Genomic DNA, 24312 nt, shown 5'->3' on the forward strand with positions numbered 1-24312 from the left:
AAAAAAAAAAAAGTAAAAAAATAATTTAAAAAAAGTGATAACATTTCTGAAAAAGTAGAGCTAAAAAAATCTAGGAAAGTGGTAAAATTTCTAAAAAAAAAAGAAAAAAAAGAAAGAAAAAAAAAAGTCAAAATAATTTAAAAAAGTGATAACATTTCTGAAAGAAAAAAGTAAAAAAATTCTAGGAAAAGTGGTAAAATTCCCAGAAACAGTTGGGGACCCCTTGAACCCTGTCAACCCTCCCACTTTGAGAACCATTGACATTGTTGTACTGGTATATTGAAGTATTTATGTATTTTCAGTGTGATATACTGAGTAAACCTGAGTATCACATAGACTACACCACTGGTCACATCACCAGGCTCAGGGAGTCAGAGGTCGAAGGTTCGATTCCTCTGAGCCGCCCGTTGCTTGTCGCTGGTCGCTGGTGGCCACCTTCGCTGCAGAGAAGCAGTGTGGGAAAACGCTGAGCGATGCTGCCCCCCCCCCTCCCTGCAGCTTGTTGGCGTGGGTGTGGGAGGAGAGATCTGGCGCGCGGCCCGACGGCAGCAGATAGAAACCCTGCTGGAGTAACAGATGGCCCCCAGTGCATCATGGGAGATCTATGTCCACAAATATATCTGTTCTGGTCTGAAATAGCACAGGAAGCCGAAGGTGAAGGAAGCAGCTCGTTGTTTCTGCTGCGGCTTCAGGTTGTCACGGCAACCACCTGGTTTTACCTCAGCGCCGGCAAAACAACAACAAACAAACTTTACAGCAAAATGACAGAAACGGATCTGAAGCGAGGTCCTCCGATGTTTTAAAGGGATAGTTCAACATTTTGGCAGATTGGCCCATTGCCATAATCCCTATAGTCATAGCAGTAGGTTCGTTACCTTTAATTGTCAGTGCAAGCTGTTTTTAGAACGGCGGAGCAGAGCCGTGAGCTGCTCAGAGCTACGCTACGGAGGCTCATGGGATTTCTCGGTTTGGTTTTCCCTCATCAAACTCATCAAATACACAATCCAACAACTCCAAAACGCTCTGGTGGACAAGTTGTGAGCTGCACATTCACCACGCTATGAGATAATAACAGAACGTTACCACACAGAGTTGTTTTAGAGGTAAATACAGAGACTGCTTGATGAAAAACTGTCCCTGAAGGCAACGTGCATCAGTGGTTTTGCATGAATTTACCTTGCCTTTACCTCATTTTCCACATCTGAACTGACAATATCTGTTTTCATGTGTTTTGTTTGTCATGTTGGAGTTCATTTCATTCTATTTACCAATTTAGTTTTGGTCTTTGGTTTGACACAGCAGCTCATTTAACTCAACATAAATCCAGCAGCTGCAGGAGTCTAAGAAAAGATGACAAGACAAAAATAAGAAAATGAAAGTAACCAAATGAATAAAGAAGGCGTTGGATAAACATTCAGACTGAGAAGCTGTAGGTGTATATATCTGTCTCTCTTTGACTCGTGATGGTGAAGCAGCTTTTAGTTGTGACTCATCCACTATGTCTTGGCTCCTCAGATGTTCCTCACCGTGTTCCTCAGCAACAACGAGCAGCACGTCAGCGAGGTTCCCATCACCCCGGAGACGCTGTGCAGAGACGTGGTGGAGCTCTGCAAGGAGCCGGGGGAGGCCGACTGCTACCTGGCCGAGACCTGGAGGGGCTCAGGTGAGACACACCCAGACCAGACCAGACGCAACGTCAACACGCACGTTTTATTTGCAATTTTTTATATGTTATTGTAGCTCGAGCATTCAAGTACCTTGTTTCTCTTTATGTTAAACTTGACTTTAAAACTTTAAACTTCATTTTTTCTGGCATTTTCAGTCATGTGTTGCTATTTTATTTATTTATTTTATTTAAATGTATGTGTGCGTACTAGGGATGTCACGATTAAAGCATAAGTAAGTGGAATATTTGTGTTATTATAAGTCTTAAATAGTTATATCTTCCGACAGCAATCACTTACATAGAGTGTTTGGTCTGAAACACGGGTCTGTCAGTCACTCTGCTCTGCTCTGAGCCGAGGAGAAAACTTTCCTTGTATCCTACAACCTGTATCCAATGAGGAGAGAGAACGGCATAAAGGGGCGGTCCTCTCTGTGTGTGCAGCCAAGGGATGCGCCTGAATGTGGTGACGTAGGGACGAGGGCGGGGACTGCTAACTCCATCTGCTGACAGGAAGTTAGACAAAACCACCGGATCGCTTACTTCTGCTTTAATTACTTGTTTTCACAATTAATCGTGGTATTAAATGGCACGATTAATTAATCGTAAAGATTCGATTATGTTGGAACCGTATCGGCAGATCAGCACCAGAGTAAAGGGAAATGCACAGATACCGGTCCATTTACCCAACGTAGCATTGAATTGGTAGGAATTTAAATGTTGTTGATGCATTGCTGTCATTTGTAATAAAAAACAAGATTAAAATAAAGTTAAACACTTGGTATACAGTAGATGACAAAATGACTTGAATATTTTGGTTAAAATATTGTAAATATGTAAATATTTCGACAATATTTGATTTTACATATTCCTAGTATTGTGAAACTAATTAATGCATAATAATCGTGATAATCGTAACACCGTGATTATTTCTCTGAAAAATCGTACCGATAAAATATATAATTGTGACATCCCTAGTGCACCTCCTAACATGTTTGGTTGGTAAAATAAAAATGTTGAGCAGAGCATCTTCCATGTCTGGAATGGATGTATTCTTGAATCTATAAGATAATAATAATACAATAATAATATAACCAAGTTTGAATTGTGAAATGTGTTTGACTAAAATAAAAATGTTTTTGTCTATTCTGTACTCTGTAATTATCCTATATCGACTGGGTTAAATAGAATTAAACTACTAAAAAGAGATTAAAAAACAATTTTCATTGACTAAAACTAGACGAACATAGTCATGGGTTATTCTGACAAAAATAAAATACTCTGATTTTTAGTCGACTGAAACTTGACTAGACAAAAGAGCATGAACGTGACTAAAACAAATAAAACTGACGGAGCGTATTGTGTTGTGTTGTTCCAACCAATCAGAGCGCGTGGTGGGGGACGGGGAGCGGATGATGGAGGTGCTGCAGCGATGGGGGCAGCAGAGGGGCGAGGTCCGCTACCTGCTGCACCACCAGAGAGCTCCAGGTCAGAAACATCTGCACAATGCTTTTATTTTGAAAGGTTCTACATGAGTGAATGGAGACAACTTCAAAACAGCAAAAAAAAAAGAAAAAAAGGTTACATTAAAATCATGATGGGTGATTCTCTGAATGGAGAAATGAATCAGCAGGAAGTTTAGATTCTCCATCGGCCCTTCAAAATAAAAGCATCAGTGGTGGTGTTGACTGTGGCGTGTTTGTTTGTGTGTCCAGGTGGATCCAGAGGTTTGGACCAGGTGATGAAGAGGAACCAGGTGAAGACCTCGGTGGAGAGAAGTCTGGAGAACGGGGTGTGTTAGCTTAGCCTAGCTTAGCTTAGCTTAGCTTAGCACTGCTAGCCTAGCTTCAGCTGCAGCTCCATAGAAATGAAAGTTTTGTGTTTGTTGCATAGAACTCCTTTAAACCCTGTGAAGGCTGCGCTGCATGAAGTGAAGGTGAACTCTGACTCTGACTGTGTGTGTGTGTGTGTGTGTGTGTGTGTGTGTGTGTGTGTGTGTGTGTGTGTTGCAGGACGTGACCCTGGGCGAGCTGCAGGACCTGGCAACCCGACAGCAGCAGCAGATCAACGCTCAGCAGCAGCTCCTGGCCTCCAAGGTTCATTGATTGATTGATTGATTGATTGATTGATTGATTGATTGATTGATTGATTGATTGATTGATTGATTGATTGATGGGCTTATAAGACACTAAACATGTAAATACAAACATTCAAGAATGGCTAGCGTAGCGTGTGACCTTATAAGAAAAGAAAGGAGAAAAAACAAAGCAAAGAAGCTTCCAAGATGTCCGCCTTAAAATGTGTCAGAAAATGTAATTAATCTTCAACAACTTCAACTCTTCTGATGTAACCCTTAACTTACAACTCCATACTTTAATCGCTAAAGGGGGGTTACGTAGTTTTCCGACTATAAAAGTTGACTTGTTTGTGACATTTCAGTCATTTTCTTTTCTTTTTTTTAAACTTTATGTTTAAGAAGTTTTACGGTATATATGGAAAAATGAGAGAGAAAAAAAGAACATTAAGAAAAGGCACAGATGGAGAAAATAAAATGGACAGGAGGAAGACGAATCATAATGACATGTACATTTTAAGAGACAGGGCTAGGTCCAGGGATTAGAGACAGTTTTTCCATGTCATATATTTTTTTTCACAATTGCAATCCACTCCTCTTTCGATGGGGACTCTTTTGATAACCATCTTCTCGTAATAGCTTTTTTACTGGCTACCATCATTATTTTAATCAAATATTTATCAGTAACATTGATTGTAGGGGAGAAATTACCAAGATAAATTGTGCAAAAATCATGTTCAATCTGAAAGCCTACTACTGATTTAATTTTCTCCACTACATCTCGCCAGTAGGGTTGTATAATGGGACAGTCTGGGCATTTCCACACTCTGTCCTGCACCTTCCATAACTTGGCTGACCTTTCTGATGCTGTTTAATGACATTTCAGTCATTTTCATGTCAATGCAAGACTTGTCATGGCAAAGACCAGAAGCTCAGTGAGGACTCAAGAGCTCACAGTGTAAACGCCAGAAAGGAAGGAAAAGGAAAAGGAAAAGGGGCAAAAGATTTCACTGTTTGTTTCTTATTTATCTGCACAGACTGCCTCATAATTAAAGTTGTTTGTTGTTGTTGTAATGTGTGAGCAGGAGCAGCGTCTGCGCTACCTGAAGCTGCAGGACGCGCGGCAGCAGCAGCAGCAGCAGCAGCAGGAGGCGTCGGACCAGGAGCGGCTCCGGCAGCTCAGAGAAAACGCTCACAACCAGGAGGCCAAGCTGCGCCGGGTCCGGGCCCTCAGGGGCCAAGTGGAGCAGAAACGCCTCAGCAACAGCAAACTAGGTCTGGAGCCACCTCCTTTCATTACTCTGATACAATACAATACAATATAATACGATACAATACAATACAATACAATACAATACAATACGATACGATACAGTACGATACTATACTATACGATACAATACAGTACAGTACAATACGATACGATACAATACAATACAATGAAATACAGTACAGTACAATACAATACAATACGATACAATACAATACAGTACGATACGATACGATACGATACAATACAATACAATACAATACAATACAATACAATACAATACAATACAATACAATAAAATACAATACAGTACAGTACAATACGGTACGGTGCGGTACAGTACGATACAATACAATACAGTACGATACGATACTATACATTACAGTACAATACAGTACGATACGATACGATACAATACAGTACTATACAATACAATACAGTACTATACAATACAATACAGTCATTTTTTATTCCCTTTGGCTCACCGTAAAAAGATACACGTTTCATTAGAAACACAGTTAAAAACACTTAATTAATTAGTTTAACGATGTTGGTTAGTTAAACAATTAATCAATTAGTTGTTTGGTCAATAAAATGTAAAAAAAAAAAAGTCTAAAAACATCAATCAGTGTTTCCCAAACCACCAGACGACGTCCTCAAATGTCTTGTTTTGTCCACAAACCAAAGAGAGACTCAGTTTATTGTCATAAAGGAACAAAGAAACCAGAAATATTCACATTGAAGAAGCTGGAATCAGAGAATTTGGACTTTTTTTTCGTAAAAAAAACTACTCAAACTGATTATTAGATTATCAGAATAGTTGACGATTAATTTAATAATCGATTATTGTTCCATTAATTGATGAATTGTCGCGGATCTACTTTGTTTCACAGTTGGTTCATCGAGTTTCAGCTGCTCTTTGTTTCCTCCCGTTCTTCTCTGTGACAGTGAACGCATCACAGTGAATAAACTTTATTTGTACTTTTCAAAACAAAATGTTGTGTAGAAGTAAAAAAAAAAAAAAAAAAAAAAAGCAAAAAGGACGAGACACGGTGATTAAAAACAACCGAATTATGAAATAAAAGACAAAAAGTCAAGAGAGAGAAAAACGATGTTCAGTCGTCACCTGGCAGGGATTCTGGGTTTTAAAGGTTCATTGTGTTGGAGACACAATAATAACAGAGGGAGTAGTCTGTGTGTGTGTGTGTGTGTGTGTGTGTGTGTGTGTGTGTGTGTGTGTGTGTGTGTGTGTGTGTGTGTGTGAGCAGATGGGACTACAGATCAGATTAGATGATATTAGATCAGATAGATTTGAGGTCGTCATTATGGAAATTACAGGATTTACATTAAGCTTCTTGTGTTTGTTAAATGTAACTGTGACGAGTTCGTCCATTGTGTATTCACATCTGTGTGTGTGTGTGTGTGTGTGTGTGCGCGCGTGTGTGTGTGTGTGTTCAGTAGCCTCAGACCTGTAATCTTGTTTTTTCGGGTTTCAGTCATCTGTTGTTCACTGATCAATTGATCCAAAATGATAATATCAATCAGACATCGATATACTGTATATTATCAACAATACCAACTAAAGACGCGCCTTTATTTTGAAATTCCCCCGGAGGAAGTCTCATCACTGCAGCAGTTTGATATTTCATCAGAGACGTGTGTGAGGCTGATTATTAAAATCTAAAAATACACACAGGAACTTGATGTTCCTTCAATAAACCAGAACGTGACACTTCATAATGAACAGGAGCTCATTTTATTTTGAAATCATTGATTGTTCTTTCATTTAAAAGGGATGTTTCAACATTTTGGCCAATTCGCCTATTGTCATAATCCCTATAGTCATAGCCGTAGGTTTGTTACCTTTAATTGTCGGTGCAAGCTATTTTTAGAACGGCGGAGCAGAGACGTGAGCTGCACAGTATTTCTACGTTTCTCTCATCAAACTCATCAAATACACAATCCAACAACTCCACAACGCTCTGGTGGACAAGTTGTGACCTGCACATTCACCACGCTATGAGATAATAACACAACGTTACCAGACAGAGTTGTTTTAGAGGGAAATACAGAGACTGCTTGATGAAAAACTGTCCCTGAAGGCAACACGCATCAGAGGTTTTGCATGAATTTCCCTCTAAAACAACTCTGTGTGGTAACGTTGTGTTATTATCTCATAGCGTGGTGAATGTGCAGGTCACAACTTGTCCACCAGAGCGTTGTGGAGTTGTTGGATTGTGTATTTGATGAGTTTGATGAGGGAAACCAAGAAATCCCATAATGAGCCTCCGTAGCGTAGCTCTGAGCAGCTCACGGCTCTGCTCCGCCGTTCTAAAAAATAGCTTGCACCGACAATTAAAGGTAACAAACCTACTGCTATGACTATAGGGATTATGGCAATGGGCCAATTTGACAAAATGTTGAACTATCCCTTTAACTAACTCCTTTCTTCGTGTAACGTGATGAACTTCCTGGTTTGGTCTCACCGTTGTGTGTTTTTATGTGTGTGTGTGTCAGTGGAGGAGATCGAGCAGATGACCGGCCTGTTCCAGCAGAAGCAGAGGGAGCTGCTGGTTGCCGTGACGAGGGTGGAGGAGCTGAGCGACCAGCTGGAGGTGCTGAGGACCAACAGGCTGGAGCCTCCTCTTCCTCCTCCTCATCACCACCCCCATCATCATCATCACCACCTTCATCACAGCTCCTCCTCCTCCACGGCCGAGCTGGAGCGACTCTACAAGGAGCTGCAGGTCAGATCTCAGCTCTGAACGTTGATCATGTCATCACCGAGTCGCTGAATCGGCCAAAGAAATCAAAACAGAATCTATTTTTAACGCAGAGTTTGACATAATTTGATTTAAATGTTGTTTTCGTGAGGAAGAGGAACGTACGTCTTATTGTTTATCTTGAGTTTCGTGTAATTCTTAGATGATGGGAGTGGAACTTCGTACAAGCCCTCCAAGCTTCTTTCCCTCCCTGCACAGTTTTTTTTTAACTTGTGCTAAATAAATCAATCAATGCACCAGACGTCTGGGGAAAATTGTACCGAGGGAAGCAAGTCTGGGTTTTACAACCTAAGAACTAAGAAACTCGACTCACTTAGTTTTAAAATGTTTTTTCGTTGTTGTTTTACGACAATAAGTCAACTTAAATTTCATCACTCGCGCTTTAATGTACTGTTTATGGAAAAGATGATTATTTTAAATACTTACTTTTAAATACTAAAGAAAAAGCTTATTGAACACTAATAGAATTTATTTTATTGGAAACAGTTTAAAGCAGGGTTGTCAAACTCATTCATATTCAGGGGCCACAAACAGCACAATTTGATCTCAAGTGGCCGGACCAGTAAAATAACATCATGATAACCTATAAATAAAAAGAACTTTGAATTTTTCCCTTTGTTTTAATACATTATTAAGATGTTTACAGTCCTTTTACAAAACATATTATGAACAACCTGAAATTTTTTGGACAATTTTCGCGGTAATTTCACACTTGGCAAATTCATCCTGAGTGCTAGATTGGACCATTTGCCGGGCCGGTTTTGGCCCGCAGGCCGCACGTTTGACAGCCCTGGTTTAAAACATCATGAGCATTAATATTTTGTTGGTACTTGAAGTTCTTATTGTGCCGTGTTATGTTGCATCATGCAGTATTTGTTCTGAAAGTATTGCGGGAAAGTGTTGTTTGTTTGTTACCTCAATAAATTTAAGATCATTTCTATTTAATTCATTAGATTTTAGTCATTAATATTAAAATCACACTCTTTTTGGTAGTAAAATAAGAGTAAAAGGTAAAAAAAAAAAACAGAATTCCAAAAAATTAGAACAGAATTTGGGACTAGCTAACAACAGGCTAGTCTGGACGTAGCAGGCTAGGCTAGGCTAGGCTAACTAGCTAACGTAGGCTTTTGTAGTATTTCCTGCTTCTTCACCGGTTGTCTGCTCCTCAACACCTTTTCTTCCTCTTCCTCCTCTTCCTCTTCCTCTTGCAGCTGCGGAACAAGCTGAACCAGGACCAGAGCGCGCGGCTGCAGCAGCAGAGAGACAGCCTGAACAAGAGGAACGTGGAGGTGGCCACCATGGACCGGCGGCTGGCCGAGCTCCGCCAGCGGCTGTGGAAGAAGAAGGCGGCGCTGCAGCAGAAGGAGAACCTGCCGGTGAGCGCACGATAAACAAAACCACCGAAGGCTGATTTAAAGCTGCTGCTTCTCTGTAGCAAAGATATTAAATAAATGGAAAGATACTCCATGAGCGGCTGCTCCAATGATATGAAATGGTTTCACTTCCTGTCTCTCTAAATGGGCGTGGCCAACCGTCACCACCTCGTCTGTGAACGTGTGTGTGGATTTATACAATTTTTAGGTAGATGAAAGTGAGATATTTATATTTTCTTATGATAACATTAAATATTTACACTACTAACAGTCATATTTAGCATGACAAAAATAATTTAAATCATTTTCACGGGAGTTTGCGGCCGTTTGTTTGACGTTGCCTAGGAGATCGGTGCCAAATCTCGCGAGAGTGTGTCGTAGAGACAGAGACAGGTCGTGAACAAAGTGGATTTTCTCCGGATCTCTCCGTCTGAAAATTACCATTTTGGTGTCAAACTGTTCAGAAGAGATGTGGCTTGTGAAAAATGAGTCCAAAATTTGCTTCAGTGACCGTGGGGAGAAAGACTCGACCATAATCGGTGTTCACATTAAATTGTCCCATAGGAATCAATACACTCCAAGCTGCCTCTGGTCTCTCTAAAGGGGCGTGGCCGGGCAGAAACCCACGTGACATGCATACAGGAAGCTGACTCGTCATGAAAGGTCTTGGTTTATAAACCGTCTTTGTCTGTAGTGGTGGTCGGGGAAATTTTAGACAGATGTAGTTCTGAGCAACAAGAGACAGAATACTGTAGGAAAACAACAAGAACATCAGCTGAAGCTTGAACTCACAACCTCTGACACCAAGAACCAGCTGCTAACTCATGGTGGTAATTGACCTGGTGAGACCTGGTGTGTGGCTTCACAAATGGACTAAGCCCGTCACCATGGTGACAGCAGCTGTCAAGGCAGATTTAAAAAATCGACAAAATGTCAAAAAATTCTGTTATCAAGACAAAAATCTGGTAATACATTAATTACACCTTGACAGCATTGAAATGTTGGTGATTTGTGTGTTTTGCTTCATAAAAGAAAATCTGTTTAAAAATACCACTCTTTCATTGACTGCAGTTCCCATGAGAGCAGAATTCAAAATGTTCTTGAAAATTCAGTTTTTGAGATAAAATTCTGATGTTTGCCAAACTTCAACGACCACGACTCTAAAATACTGTCAATTATTTTCAGGAAGGTTGAAAATGTATTTACCAAGAATTGGCTGGTATATGTTTACAGTCAAATGTTTTCATGCACTAGTGTAGGCTCAATTTTTCAAACATCAAAACGCCGGCTGGTTTCTTTTGTGGAGGACGATCTGAAGATGCAGTGTAGCCAATTTGGTGACAATTGAGCGAAAATTGTGGGAGGAAAGAAAGGTTTAATGAAAAAAACAGAGTGATGGATTCATAATTTGCACTGGATTTAATCGTACAAAAGTTTGTTAAGTATTGGGGCGACATTTTGGTGAAAGTTGTAAAACTGTAGCACGTTTGGTTGGTTTGTTGGGAATTTCCAATGTTTTTAAAATGAGAGTCTTGCTGTGATGAGGAATCTTGACACATGCTTGCATCTGGCCTGGTTTAGGCTGCCTGGCCCCTAAAACAGGCTCCAGAATCCGTGTATCATTTGTTCTTTCCATTTTCAATTGGAAATCAAAAATCAAAACATGAAAAAGTGAAAGATTATTATTATTTTTTTGTTTTTTAATCTAACACAAAAAACGAAAAAATGTCTGGTTTTTCATACTTCAATTTTAGGCTCAGATCAAAAATACGAAATGGAAAAATGGGCCACAGGGCTGAATTTGATTTTAATATTTAATTTGTCGGGTTTACGTGACCCGGAAGTTTGCACACAGTCACTAAAGATAATCAACCACGAAGACTAGGTCATCTCACTGGTCATAAGACACCCCCCCTCCAGCTCCGCTGATCATGTCTATGAAAACTATGAATGATCTTTGTGACTGTGTCTCTTTGATATCGCCAAACTTCCGTGTCACGTAAACCCGAACCAATTAAATATTAAAATCAAATTCAGTCCTGCTGCCTGTTTTTCCATTTCATATTTTTGATCTGAGCCTCTTGTGTTAGATTAAAAAACAAAAAACAAAATTATCTGTCACTTTTTCATTTTTTGATTTTTGACTGCCAATCGAAAATGGAAAGGACGAAAGATACACGGATTCTCCATCAGTCTCTGATATTAGTGTTTCCTGTCCAGGTGGCCTCTGACGGCGTGGCCCCGCAGCACGGTGGCGTGGGCTCCAGAGTGGCGGCCGTGGGTCCGTACATCCAGTCGTCGTCCTCCTCGACGGGCTCCCAGGGCCCGCCGGTGCCGGCCCGCCAGGAGGTGCTGGTGAAGCCGGCCTACCCCGACGGGACGGCCACGCTGCCCATGCCCGACTCGTCCCTGAAGCCGCCGCCCAGACCCGTCAAACCCGCCTCAGGTTACTTTACTTTATCTGTTTATTTGGTCGGGACAATGCATGTTAATGGACAGTGAGTGCTGGAGTACCCACAGTAAATACACCGGATTTAGCACATGTGCTAAATTACATCCGTAGCCCCCGAAACAATACAACAAATTAACATAAAAAGTCCATAAAGACAGAGAACCAGTAGATAACAGGAAAAGTACATTTACATAGTTACAGGGTTAGACATGATTCTATATATAATCTATATAGCTGGAATTAACATGATTCATTGAAATATAAAAATATATATCTATACAGTTGCGTACAGTTCCGTCCCCTTGGACTCGTAGACAGAATCCGGAGGTTTTGATCCTCGTCGTCTGAACCAGCTTCATTTGGACTTCTTCTCCTTCTCCTTCATCTTCTTCTTTTTGTCTCTGCAGGTTTCAACGCCTCCAAAATGACCAAACTCCCCGACTGGAGCAGCTCCTTTTCTGAATCCAGCGGCGGATACAGCCACGCCTCCACCCTGCCGCGCATGTCCAGCCTCAGCAGCCGCAACGCAGGTCGGTCTGGGCGCCATTAAAGGGATAGGTCACCCAAAAAATTCAAATTTCACTCATTATCTACTCACCCTCATGTGGACTAACTGTGCGTTCACACCAAAAGCTTCCAAAGCGTCAAAAACGCTCGAGGGTCGGCGTCTGAGCTTCCAAAACAGAAACGGCAAATATTATCAGCCGCTTTGGCCGCTCGTCACGTGACTGGCGTCAAACTTCAATCGCGCTGGTCATTGGGGAGCCGAAATACAAAAAAAGGAAAAAAAACGGCAGCCGACGGACGTCTCTATTCTGACAGGTTGTCGCCGGTTGCCGCTTAGCCGCGTCATAGCTAATTACCATAAAGTTGACCAGGGCTCAACTTCTAGTCTGTTGACGCTTTGGACGCTCTGGAAGCTTTGGACGCTTTGGAAGCGCGGCAACGCCTGTAGACGCTTTGGAAGCTCAGTGTCGCCGGGCTCTCATTGAAAATGAATTGACTTCCGGCGTCTTAGACGCTTTGGAAGCTTTTGGTGTGAACGTACAGTAAGGGCTGGGAGAAGTTTCAGAGTCCTCCGTGGCTTCTCTGAGTTACAGCGGGGCTCCGTGCAGCACTGCATGTCCATATAATGGTTGTGAATGGATACCACTTTTCTTGGTCCAAAAAGACACACCAAAAAACATCCAAATACCTCCATAGTGCTCGTCTGTAATGTCCCTCTTGTATTGAAGCCCCGACATGAGAAATTGTTGTTGTTGTCTATGTTTTAAGCTTGTTTGTAGCGGAAGCTCCCAGTGTCTCAGTTCACTGCTCTTCCTGTGTCAGTGCAAATCTCGTGTGATTTGCGCTGACCGGCGGAACAATTTCTCATGTTGGGGCTTCAATACAAGAGGGACATTACAGACGAGCACTATGAAGGTATTTGGATGTTTTTTGGTGTGTCTTTTTGGGCGAAGAAAAGTGGTATCTATTCACAACCATTATATGGACAAATACTAAGGCACGGAGGACTCAGAGCTCTTAGTCTACATGAGGGTGGGTAGATAATGAGTGAAATTTGAATTTTGGGTGAACTATCCCTTTAATCCTTGATGGTGAGACAGGATCAGGGTTCCCACATGTCCTGGAAAATCTGGAAAACCTGGAAAACGGTTCACCAATTTTCAAGTCATGGAAAACACTTTTTCAGACCCTTCTAAGGATTTTGTTTCCAAAAAAAAACAAAACATGTTTGTGCTGTTCTATGATAAATTTGTCATAATTTCTAAGCATTTAAGAGATTATTTCATAGGTTAGAGCCATTAGACTGCACATCTTTAAATGAGATTTCTGAGAGAGAGAATGAGAGAGAGGAATAAACAGAGAAACAAACTGATTACATTTACAAAATAAGGTACCATTGTCGAAAAGAAGACTTCTCCAAAGCATGAATGGGACAGCGGATGGATCAGTGTATGGCGTAAAAACTAATGTCCGTCAGATTTCAAGAGAAGAGTGGGAACCCTGAGGATGATGTCAGATGTTTGGTCTGTGAGACAGGAAATGATATTTCATGGAAGACGTCTGTGTTTTGACGATGGCTCTGTCTCCTGAAGGTGGTGAGACCCTCTCAGACCAGAAGGACGTCCCGCCCCCTGTCCCCTCACGGACCAGTCACACCACGGACAGCCTGCTCAGGGACAACCAGGTACCACTGTCATTACAAACTACAAACCTAAAGCTTAAATATGTCATGTCTCCAAGGAACTGGTCTATAATATGGTATCACTGCTTAGTCAGGACTTCTTCTCCTTTGAGACAGTAACTCTCATTTAGTTGCTTCTAACCACAGATGGGGACTCGAGTCATTGTGACCTGGACTGGAGTCGACTCGAGTCGCTGTTTTGATGACTTGTGACCTGACTTGACAAAAAATAAAAGACCTTAAACTTGACTCGGACTTGGACGTTAAAGAATCGGGACTTGACTTGCCTTGAGACACGATGGATTTATATCTAATATTACCTGATGAGCACAGGCTGAGAAAGGCGTTGTTATGGTTGGATCACCACCCTGTCAATCAGTCATGCCCATGTTTGATTCCATGTATTTTACTGAATATCAGTAATTACAATGTAAATCCAATTCATTGTCATACTTTTTAAACAGGTTGGATACATTGGCCAATGATGTTAACTGACAGTTACAAATATATTGTCTTTTCACTTCTTTAATATCAGATTTGGGACTGACTTGAGACTTGCACATGTGTGATTTGGTCTCATCTCTGCTTCTAACATATCGACAGAGTTGGCAAAATCTGCAGATATTAGTTTGATCTCTGGAGTAGTTGGTCTTGTACCAGTGTTTTGGACGGTTTAGATCTCTACGCAATTGAATCAAGTCAACTGGACTTAGTTTTTGTCTTGAAGACTCGTATCCAAGTGTCTCCATCAGTTTGTGCAGACTAGACTGGCTAAACGAACTGATGAAGCCACTTGGATAAGGGGCGAAAAGTCCAGTTGACTTGTTTCAGTTGCCTAGAGATGCCTTTTACCTGGACAGTTTACACAGACACGTCCAGGTTTAGAGTTTCAGGGACAGAGTTTCTGACTTTCCGAGCCAAATTACTGCGACCATAACAGGAAGTCCCTGAACTGAACTGAGTCTAATGCTCTTTATTTCTGTTTCACCTCCAGGCCTCAGGTAAAGGTCTCTCTAAGACGGCGGTGCCACCCCCAATCCCCAGTAAACCCAAACCGTTCTCGTCGTCCGGCCCGCCGACCTTCTCCAAGCCGCCCTACAGCACCGGGACCTTCCCCGGTAAGGTGCGGCCGGTCGGCGGCCACCTCAGGGCCACGGGCGTCCTCTCCAGCCACTGCAACACCCTCCCTCTGCCCACCAAGCAGGAGAGTCCCCCGGCCGCCGCCGTCCGGCCGTACACCCCCGAGCTCGCCGACGGCCCGCCTCCTCCGGCGCTGAAGAAGAAGCCTCAGACGGTGGCGGCCTCGTCCATCTACTCCATGTACACGCAGCAGGCCACGCCGGGGAAGGGCTACCAGGGTGGCGGGGGCACGCTGCCCCGCAGTCAGCCCCGAGGTGAGCCCATTGTCCGCCAACAGTCAGTACCTTTACATGACATTTGAAATAACCGAATTACGGCCTTAATCCGACTATAACTGGACGACTAAAGTTCATGTAAACGCCTTCCACAAAGGGCCGAGTGGTTTTTGTTCCAACCAATCAAGAGAACACAGTTTGACCAATCAAGAGTCTGAAGACTAAGATCAGTTGATTAAATTAGTCAAGTAGGGATGGGAAATCGGCCCTATCTTCAGATCGTTCAATCGCGGTCACTGTCGATCACCAATAGGCGATCTAATCGTCTAAGAGAGCGGCCGCAGTTACGTCAGCTTAAAAAAAAAAAAAAGCTCACCTGGCGCTCATTCATCTCCGCATAGCACTCTTTCTTCCCCCCCATTTTTAAGTACACAGTAGAGTGCAGGTTCTAGAGGTTATGTCTTTAACATCTTATGGCAGTAAATGAATTAAAGATCGCCATTTGAAAAAAAAATCAGGATCCTCCCTTCGATCGCCGATAGACGGTCCGATCGAAAATCACTCCATCCCTAGAGTCAAGTCTGGTGCTGCTGCTTGGTTGGAACGTAAAAACCTGCAGCCACACAATTCTTTGTGGAATAATTTGGACATGCCTGCGTTATTCCAATTAATACCGGACTCCTCCATATCCGACTAAATCACCCAGATAATGTGATTGGAAGGAAGGAAGCTTGTGGCCCGACAGGACATGAATCATTTGTACCTATATGCCCGAACCCGGACCGTATAATGTCCGGTTGGGAACTGTAGTTGAGAACTCTAAGTTATAGGGGTGTAACAAAAACCGATTTGAATCGGAAAATCGATTTTGATTTAAACGAGGCAAGTGCATCGGTAGACGGACTAATGAATCGGTCTCAAAGTAGCTTGAACCGGCCGATGGCCCGATTACAAAGTTATACATCGGTTTAAACTTTCAACAAGGAACTATCATTGCATCATACCCCCTTGAATTGAACTGTGTCATATTGAATTGAATCGTATCGAACCGCATCGAATCGTTCCATTTTAAAATGTACCGTATCGTACCCCATGTATCGAGATATGTATCGAATCGTCTTTTATTGTAGAGATGCACACCCTTACTAAGTTATTTATATCCAGTTATTTACCAGGTGACAGAACAGTCAACAGGAAAGGAGTCTGTATTAACTTGCTGAAATGACACACATCGCCACCTAGTGTTGAGGAGGACACCGTCAATTATTAGTAGGGCTGGGACGATATGCTTTTCTCCCGATTCGATTCTTCCACGATTTTTTGGATGGCGATTCGATTTAAATTCGAATAAATGATTTTTGAAAAAAAAAATCGATTTAAAAATCGTCAAAAAGATATTGCGATATTTATGTGAATCGATTTTTTTTCCCACCCCTAATTATTCGATTTTCCCTGTTACATCTAAACCAGGAGAGGAACAGAACTCTGAAGAGATGCTCAACTGGACCTGAGTAGAGCTCGAGTTAGCTGTGCATGGAAATGTATGAGTGACGTCCTGTGATCAATAACGTGTTGATCACCGGATGCCGCTGCTGTTTCTTCCCCTGATGAGTCTGTGTTGTGTCGTGTTGTGTCATGTTGTGCTGATCTCCGTGTCTCTGCTCCGTCACAGTGTACGGGAAACCCATTCTGTCCACCAGCGGGGCGCAGCAGTCCGCCGCCTCAGACAACACCGCCGGGAACTCCGGGTGCTGCGTGTTCGATGGAAGCGAGGCTGACAACAGTTACCTGGGTAACAGCGAGGCCGTCGGCGGAGAGACGGCGGAACGCGCCACCCCTCGCCCGCTCAGCCCCACCAAGCTCCTCCCCTTCCTGTCCGCCGCCAACCCTCACAGGTATGGCTATACCTCGGCTCAAACCGCCATGAAAACCATAGGGAGGGAGGAGCAGAATTATCTTCCTTGACCTAATCTGCTCCCTCTCTCCGTCTTTCTTTCTTTCCTTTCTCCTTTCTTTCCCTTCGTCCATCCTTCTGCTTGCTTCCTTGACCTAATCTGTTCCCTCCCTCCATCTTTCTTTCCTTCCTTCCTTTTCCCTTCCCTTTTCTTTCCTTCGTCCTTACTTCTTGACCCAATTGACCTGATCTGTTCCCTCCCTCCCTCCATCTTTCTTTCCTTCCTTTTCCCCTTCCTTCCTTCCCTTTGTCCTTACTTTTTGACCCAATCTGTTCCCTCCCTCCACCTAGGCCTATCTTTCCTTCATTTTCCCCTTCCTTCTTTCCTCCCATCTTTCTCTTTGTCCTTCCTTCCTTCCTTCCTTCCTTCCTTCTTTCCCTTCGTCCTTCCTTCCTTGACCCAGGAGGACAACAGGAGGGTTAAATGTGTGTTAAAGCAGAAGTAAGCGATATTTTTGTGTTAATATAAGTCTTAAATAGTTATATCTTCCGACAGCAATCACTTCTATAGAGTGTTTGGTCTGAAACACGGGTCTGTCAGTCACTCTGCTCTGAGCCGAGGAGAAAACTTTCCTTGTATCCTACAACCTTTATCCAATGAGGAGAGAGAACGGCATAAAGGGGCAGTCCTCTCTGTGTGCAGCCAAGGGATGCGCGTGAATGTGGTGACGTAGGGACGAGGGCGGGGACTGCTAACTCCATCGGCTGACAAGAAGTTAGCCAAAACGACCGAATCGCTTACTTCTGCTTTAAATGTGTGAAAGTACTTTGTATGAATGTCTCGTATGTATTGTTTTGTGTATTGCAGTGGCTCAGAGCCCAAAACAATTGGGACAATAAAGTACAATCCGATCATATCCACAGGAACCCCAGCGACGCCGACCTGGAGGCGCTGCGCCGCCGGCTGCACCACGCCCCCCGGCCGCTCAAGAAGCGCAGCTCCATCACGGAGCCCGAGGGCCCGGCCGGACCCAACATCCAGAAGCTGCTCTACCAGAAGACCACTCTGGCTGCCATGGAAACCATCCCCATGGAGACGCTTGGTCCAGCCGGGGCGTACATCCATCAGCCCGAGGCTCACGAGGAAGGGATGGGTGGTGCTGATGTCGCATCGAGGGTTGCCGAGGACGACGACGACCGGCTGCTGACTGACAGCCCGGAGGAGCGTCTGACTCCGCCCCCGCTGCCGCCGCGCTCGCCCATCCCCGACCCCGCCTCCCGCCGCTCCGAGGAGGAGGAGGAGGAGGAGGAGGAGGACGAAGGGTGTCCGTCCTCTTCGGTCCACCAGGATCGTCGCTTTTCAGAGGAGTTCCCGCCGTACCCGCCGCCGCCGTACCCCAGCTGTGGCGACGTGGATCAGTTGGAGGAAGCGCTCAACCTGCAGCCGCCAGAGGTCACAGGGCAGGTCACCGCGCCACCGGTGGGTGTTACCATATCTGACCCGCTTTTTTTTTTGCTAATTTCAAAGAAATGACATTCAAAAACAATCTCCCAAAGTTTCATAGTCCAGAGAATTGAGGAAAGGCACGTAAACGACGATTAAAGTTGACTTGCAACTTTTAACCCTCTAGACGAGCACAACGTTAATAACGGATTCTCTGCTCTCCGAACGTCCTTGAATGGTGCCTTTAGGCAACAAAGGACGGGGTCCACGTGTAATCACGTAGTACGGGAACAAATGCTAAACCGAGCGTAGCCACAACATTTTACAAAACATGAAATAACTTTGGAACCGTTTATGATGGAGACGAGCTGTAAACTGCATCTAAATCGTGAGCTTCTCCGCTTTCCGAGGATGGGGTCCGTGTAATCAGGTAGTACTAGTATGGGAACAGATGCTAAACCGAGTGTGGCATTGACGCTAAACCGAACGTAGCATTGACGCAACACTTGCACATGTTTTACAAAACATTACAACTTACGAACCGTTTATGAGAGAGACGAGCTGTAAACAGTATGTGAATTGTTAGATTCTCTGCTTTCCTCTTAGACAACAAGGGGGTGCATGCCGTGTAATCACGTGGTACAGGGAACAGACGCCAGAGTCCGCTGGTCAGAGACGTTCTATATTGTTTAAACGCAGTTTTCTCAGGTTTTCAATCGGAAAAAGAGAGTGGAAGACCATTATTCAAATGGCCTTCTATTGAAAACCATCCAATGTATGACTTTGACTAGGGTATCATTTTAAAGCTTATTTTCTCCTCTTTACATTGATACCAAAATCTCTCTTTTGAAATTTGGGTGACTGTGACTCATTTTGCTGGATCAGGTCACTTATGACGCATGATGGGATCGGACTGATGCTTAGCTGATCCTCTATGATCTGTTCTCCTGGTCTCTCTCTCTCTCAGGGTAAGAGGTCCATCCTCCGTAAAGTCGGCTCAGACCGGATCAACCACAGCATGCGGGTCAAGTTCAACCCTCTGGCGCTGCTGCTGGACTCGTCTCTGGAGGGCGAGTACGACCTCGTCCAGAGGGTCATCTACGACGTGAGTTGTGCCGCCGTCCGAGACGATATTTTAGAACAAGTTTAGAACATGAATCATTGGTACGACAGGGGTTGAAATCAGCAGCTGAAACGACAGATGTCCACGTGTCTGCAGGTGGAAGACCCCAGCATGCCGAACGACGAGGGCATCACAGCGCTGCACAACGCCGTCTGCGCTGGCCACACCGAAATTGTCAAGTTCCTGGTCCAGTATGGCGTCAACGCCAATGCTGCTGACAGCGATGGCTGGTGAGTCGCAACAATATCATTGTGGTTGCAGTTAATATTTGACATTTTGGTCCAAGAGATGCTTTAAAGGTACATTGTGTAAGAATTACTCCCATCTAGTGGTGCGGTTGTAGATCGCAAGCAACTCGTAGTCGTATTTTTCATGCTGCATTCACGTGAAATCGGTTAGACGGCAGACGGACAACAGCCACTGCAGGTAACGGCATAAACAAGCCTCTATGTAAACAAGTGGTCCGTCAGCACGAGGCAAAACAATACAGGTGACAATATGTTGTCATGGCGATGTCGTATTGTTGACCTGACCCACGTTTTACCGGCTTTCTCTGGACTTCTGTGACTAAAATGACATCTGGTTTGTTACTGACGGCCGTCTGCCCGACTGCAGGTGAATGCAGCATCAGTGATTTCCGTGGTTTCCTACCGTCATGCCACAGCTCCATGTAGATATGAATGATATGAACGGCTAATTCAGAGCTGAAAGGAACACTTCAGTTTGTTGATGGGGGGGATTACTGATTAATGAAAAACAGACTTTTGAACCAAATGATCGATTTTCGTGAATAGATAACAGGAGAACTTACACAATGTACCTTTAATTGAAGAGTTTGTTCTTTCTTTAAGTTGACTTTACCCAACTATCCCAATCAAGGTTGTAGCTGCCACGTAGGACGACATCATCCTTGTTAATCAATCCGACAAAGCTCTGATTGGTTTGTTTCTCCAACCAAGAACAAAAACCCCAAAAACTTTAACCTTGTCACCTTGTTACCTTGGTCTCCAGGACGCCTCTTCACTGCGCCGCCTCCTGTAACAACGTTCAGGTCTGTAAGTTCCTGGTGGAGTCGGGGGCGGCCGTGTTCGCCACCACCTACAGCGACATGCAGACCGCTGCTGACAAATGTGAAGAGATGGAGGAAGGCTATGCCCAGTGCTCCCAGTTCCTCTACGGTAAGATGGTGCAGTGGACTGTGGGGGCCATCAGTTGGGGTTGGGGTGGTCAAGGATCGGGGTTTGGATTTTAGATCCTTCAGTAAGGTCTCAGGTGTCAAAGAGGGGATGTCAGAGATCCTTGGGTGAGGGGTCAAGGAGACCTCAAGAAGGGTCCTGAGACGATAAGGAGTTTGAGTTGGTAAATTATGGGAAGCCTTAAGAGGTTCCACGATTCCTTGAGGAGATTTTGTCCTTTGAGAGATTTGAGATGATCCATTGGTACCATGGGTCCTTTGAGTTTCTAAGTTTGAGATTTTCAAGATGATTCAAAAGCTCTGCCATGAGTGAAGAGAAGATACTTGGAAGACTGAAGGTGTTATCGAGTTCTTCACAGGTTCTAGTTGATCTCACAGATTAATGAAGTTGTAAGGAGGTTCCACACATTTGACATCTGTCTCAGAGACGATTGAGGACTTTTCCCAGAGTCCTTCACAGGACGATGTGAGGAGGTTTATAGGAGGTTCCATGATGATCTACGGCAACATGGTGAACAGGGAGGGATCTTTTCATGATAGTTGTCCAAAACCTTGTTAGGTAGGTGTAAGGAGGAAAAGAGTTTTTGAAGAGTTTGTCGAAGTTTGAGGATGTTTAGGAAGATTTAATGATCTCTTAAGTTTGTTTTGACGGAAACTTTAGGGAAAAACTCAGCAGCATCATCCAGGGATCATGTCAGATGCAAACGATTGCCCTGTTGAGTTGACAACAACCGTCCGTGTGAAAGTCTGAAGGATCTCAGGTGTTTTATTGTTGGGGGATGTCCACAGGTCTGCTGAAGGATCATTCTAGAAGTTCTGAAGGTCCAAGGGAAAAGTTTTGTGACTTTCATGTGCATGTCAAGGATGTTCCAGCCGAGCATCATTTCATGTAGTCATGGTTCCTGTTTTGAGAGATTAAAGGGATAGTTCAATATTTTGGCAAATTGGCCCATTGCCATAATCCCTATAGTCATAGCAGTAGGTTCGTTACCTTTAATTGTCGGTGCAAGCTATTTTTAGAACGGCAGAGCAGAGCCGTGAGCTGCTCAGAGCTACGCTACGGAGGCTCATGGGATTTCTTCTTTCTTTCCCTCATCAAACTCATCAAATACACAATCCAACAACTCCACAACGCTCTGGTGGACAAGTTGTGACCTGCACATTCACCACGCTATGAGATAATAACACAACGTTACCAGACAGAGTTGTTTTAGAGGTAAATTCATGCAAAACCACTGATGCCTGTTGCCTTCAGGGACAGTTTTTCATCAAGCAGTCTCTGTATTTCCCTCTAAAACAACTCTGTCTGGTAACGTTCTGTTATCTCATAGCGTGGTGAATGTGCAGGTCACAACTTGTCCACCAGAGCGTTGTGGAGTTGTTGGATTGTGTATTTGATGAGTTTGATGAGGGAAACCAAGAAATCCCATGAGTCTCCGTAGCGTAGCTCTGAGCAGCTCACGGCTCTGCTCCGCCGTTCTAAAAACAGCTTGCACCGACAATTAAAGGTAACGAACCTACTGCTATGACTATAGGGATTATGGCAATGGGCCAATTTGCCAAAATGTTGAACTATCCCTTTAAAGCCAAACCTTTCAGAACAAAGTTGTCCAGGACCTTGGCCTCACTCTTACCTACTCATGTTTGATGATAGAGATTTTAAAAGGCTCCTCCCTTGTTTGTGTCTGGACAGGCGTGCAGGAGAAGATGGGCGTGATGAACCGCGGCGTGGTGTACGCCCTGTGGGACTACGAACCTCAGAGCGACGACGAACTGGGCTTCATCGAGGGTGACTGCATGACGGTGCTGAGGCAGAAGGACGAGGTGGAGACGGAGTGGTGGTGGGCGAGGTGTGCGGACCGCGAGGGCTACATCCCCCGCAACCTCCTGGGGGTGAGTCGCCGCCGCCAGCTGTTGACAACACACTGCAAAAACTCAAAATCTTTCCAAGAATATTTGTCTTATTTCTTGTCAAAATGTCTCATTTTTTTGTCAAAACTAATCTCTTTCCACTTAAAATAACTTGTTTTTAGATAATTTTCACTTGTTTCAAACAAATTTTCACTTAAATAGGTAGAAAAATCTGCCAGTGAAAGCAAGATTTTTGTGCTTGCAATAAGAAAGAAAAACTTGCTCCACTATCAGATTTTTCTACTTATTTCAAGGGAAAATATGCTTGAAATAAGTAAAAAGTGTCTAAAAACAAGCTAATTTTTATGAGACGAGTCTTATTTTGATTATAATTTGATTTGTTTTGACTAGAAATGACATTTTGACTATAAATAAGACAAATATTCTTGGTAAGATTTTGCGTTTTTGCAGTGCACAGATGTTTTCAGGGCTGAATTCACAGGAAGCTGGTGTGACGGCAAAGTCCGTCGTTGAACTCTGGCCTTTGAGTGATGAACCCGAGCCACTGAGCAGCGTCGAACGGTCTCGACAGCTGAGTTTTAAACGAACCGACGGATTCATTCACTCTGAAAACCTTTTAATCCATCGTCCTTTTAATTATCACTAAGACACATACAGTAGTTTAATCCAGGGAACTCTCTGCTGCACCAACAATCCTGCACCGGCCCGTTTCTATGAGAGATTCTGGACATTTGTGGGATTGTAGAATAAATTTGGTGCACTCAGAACGAAGTCCCCCTCTGTTCCTCAAGCTCTGCTGCTGGGAATTGAACCGTCGACCCTGTGTCGGCATCAGCCCGTCTCGTCACTTTTCTTTTAATCAGGTTTTAACAGCAGCTCTGAGAGTCCTGTTACCCAACGACTTTATGTAAGAAGTTTCACTGTTTCATGTTATCTTAATGGTGTTTTAATGAGAAACTCTTCCCCTTTTTTTTTTTATTTCCCAGCTGTATCTGCGGATCAAGCCGCGGCAGAGGAGCCTGGCTTAATGAATCTCTCCCAGGAGGAAATGAGTAAACCTTCCGGACGGTCGATTGTTTAGAGTGATGGATGTTTTCTAGACGTCTGGTTGTTTTTTTTTTTTTTTTTTTTACAACAGCACAAAGAATGTCACAGTGACGCATTCACTTGTCCAAACATTTGCCTCCTCATTTCAGATGTTCGACGACTTGAGGCGTCAAACGAAATGATGAATCCTCTTCATTTTTTTATGTTGTTGATTAGTGACAGCAAAGAAGAGACTGGACCTGAACCACACGGCCTCTTTATCTTTCAATATAAAGTACAATCTTTCTTTCTTTTTTTGTAACGTCCCAAACGTTGCAGCCAAAATCTGGCAGAATCAACAGCTATCATCATCTGAGAGGAAACACGTCACAAAAATGTTCGTTTTTTTTTTTGTCTTGACAAAATAGTAACTTGTAGTAAAACTTGGAAACATGTTAATGACATGAACATGACAGGAACTCGGCGAAGAATGATCATAAACAAAGGGAACAAGATTCAAAAGTACTTTTTTTTCAGTTTTTTTTTGAGCTTCCAAAATAATAGTCGTTTATTTTATTGACTTGTTTTGACAAATTGTTT

General features: G+C 43.4%; 1 protein-coding gene across 1 annotated transcript; it reads left to right on the forward strand.

Annotated features, from left to right (window-relative positions):
- Positions 1 to 1515: 1515 nt before the first annotated feature.
- LOC310989520 (apoptosis-stimulating of p53 protein 2-like) lies at positions 1516 to 23714 on the forward strand (the record flags this gene model as incomplete). Its single annotated transcript, XM_083976611.1, has 18 exons — positions 1516 to 1663; positions 3050 to 3151; positions 3379 to 3455; positions 3676 to 3759; positions 4823 to 5012; positions 7525 to 7754; positions 9002 to 9166; positions 11384 to 11609; positions 12023 to 12145; positions 13715 to 13806; positions 14798 to 15197; positions 16831 to 17053; positions 17977 to 18532; positions 19464 to 19601; positions 19716 to 19849; positions 20631 to 20797; positions 22508 to 22707; positions 23673 to 23714. 18 exons carry the CDS (start codon positions 1516 to 1518, stop codon positions 23712 to 23714), a joined length of 3297 nt encoding a protein of 1098 aa, XP_083832737.1.
- Between the last annotated feature and the right edge of the window lie 598 nt (positions 23715 to 24312).

The sequence above is a fragment of the Trachurus trachurus genome (genome assembly GCF_905171665.1).
Source record: "Trachurus trachurus genome assembly, chromosome: 1".
Lineage (NCBI taxonomy): Eukaryota > Metazoa > Chordata > Actinopteri > Carangiformes > Carangidae > Trachurus > Trachurus trachurus.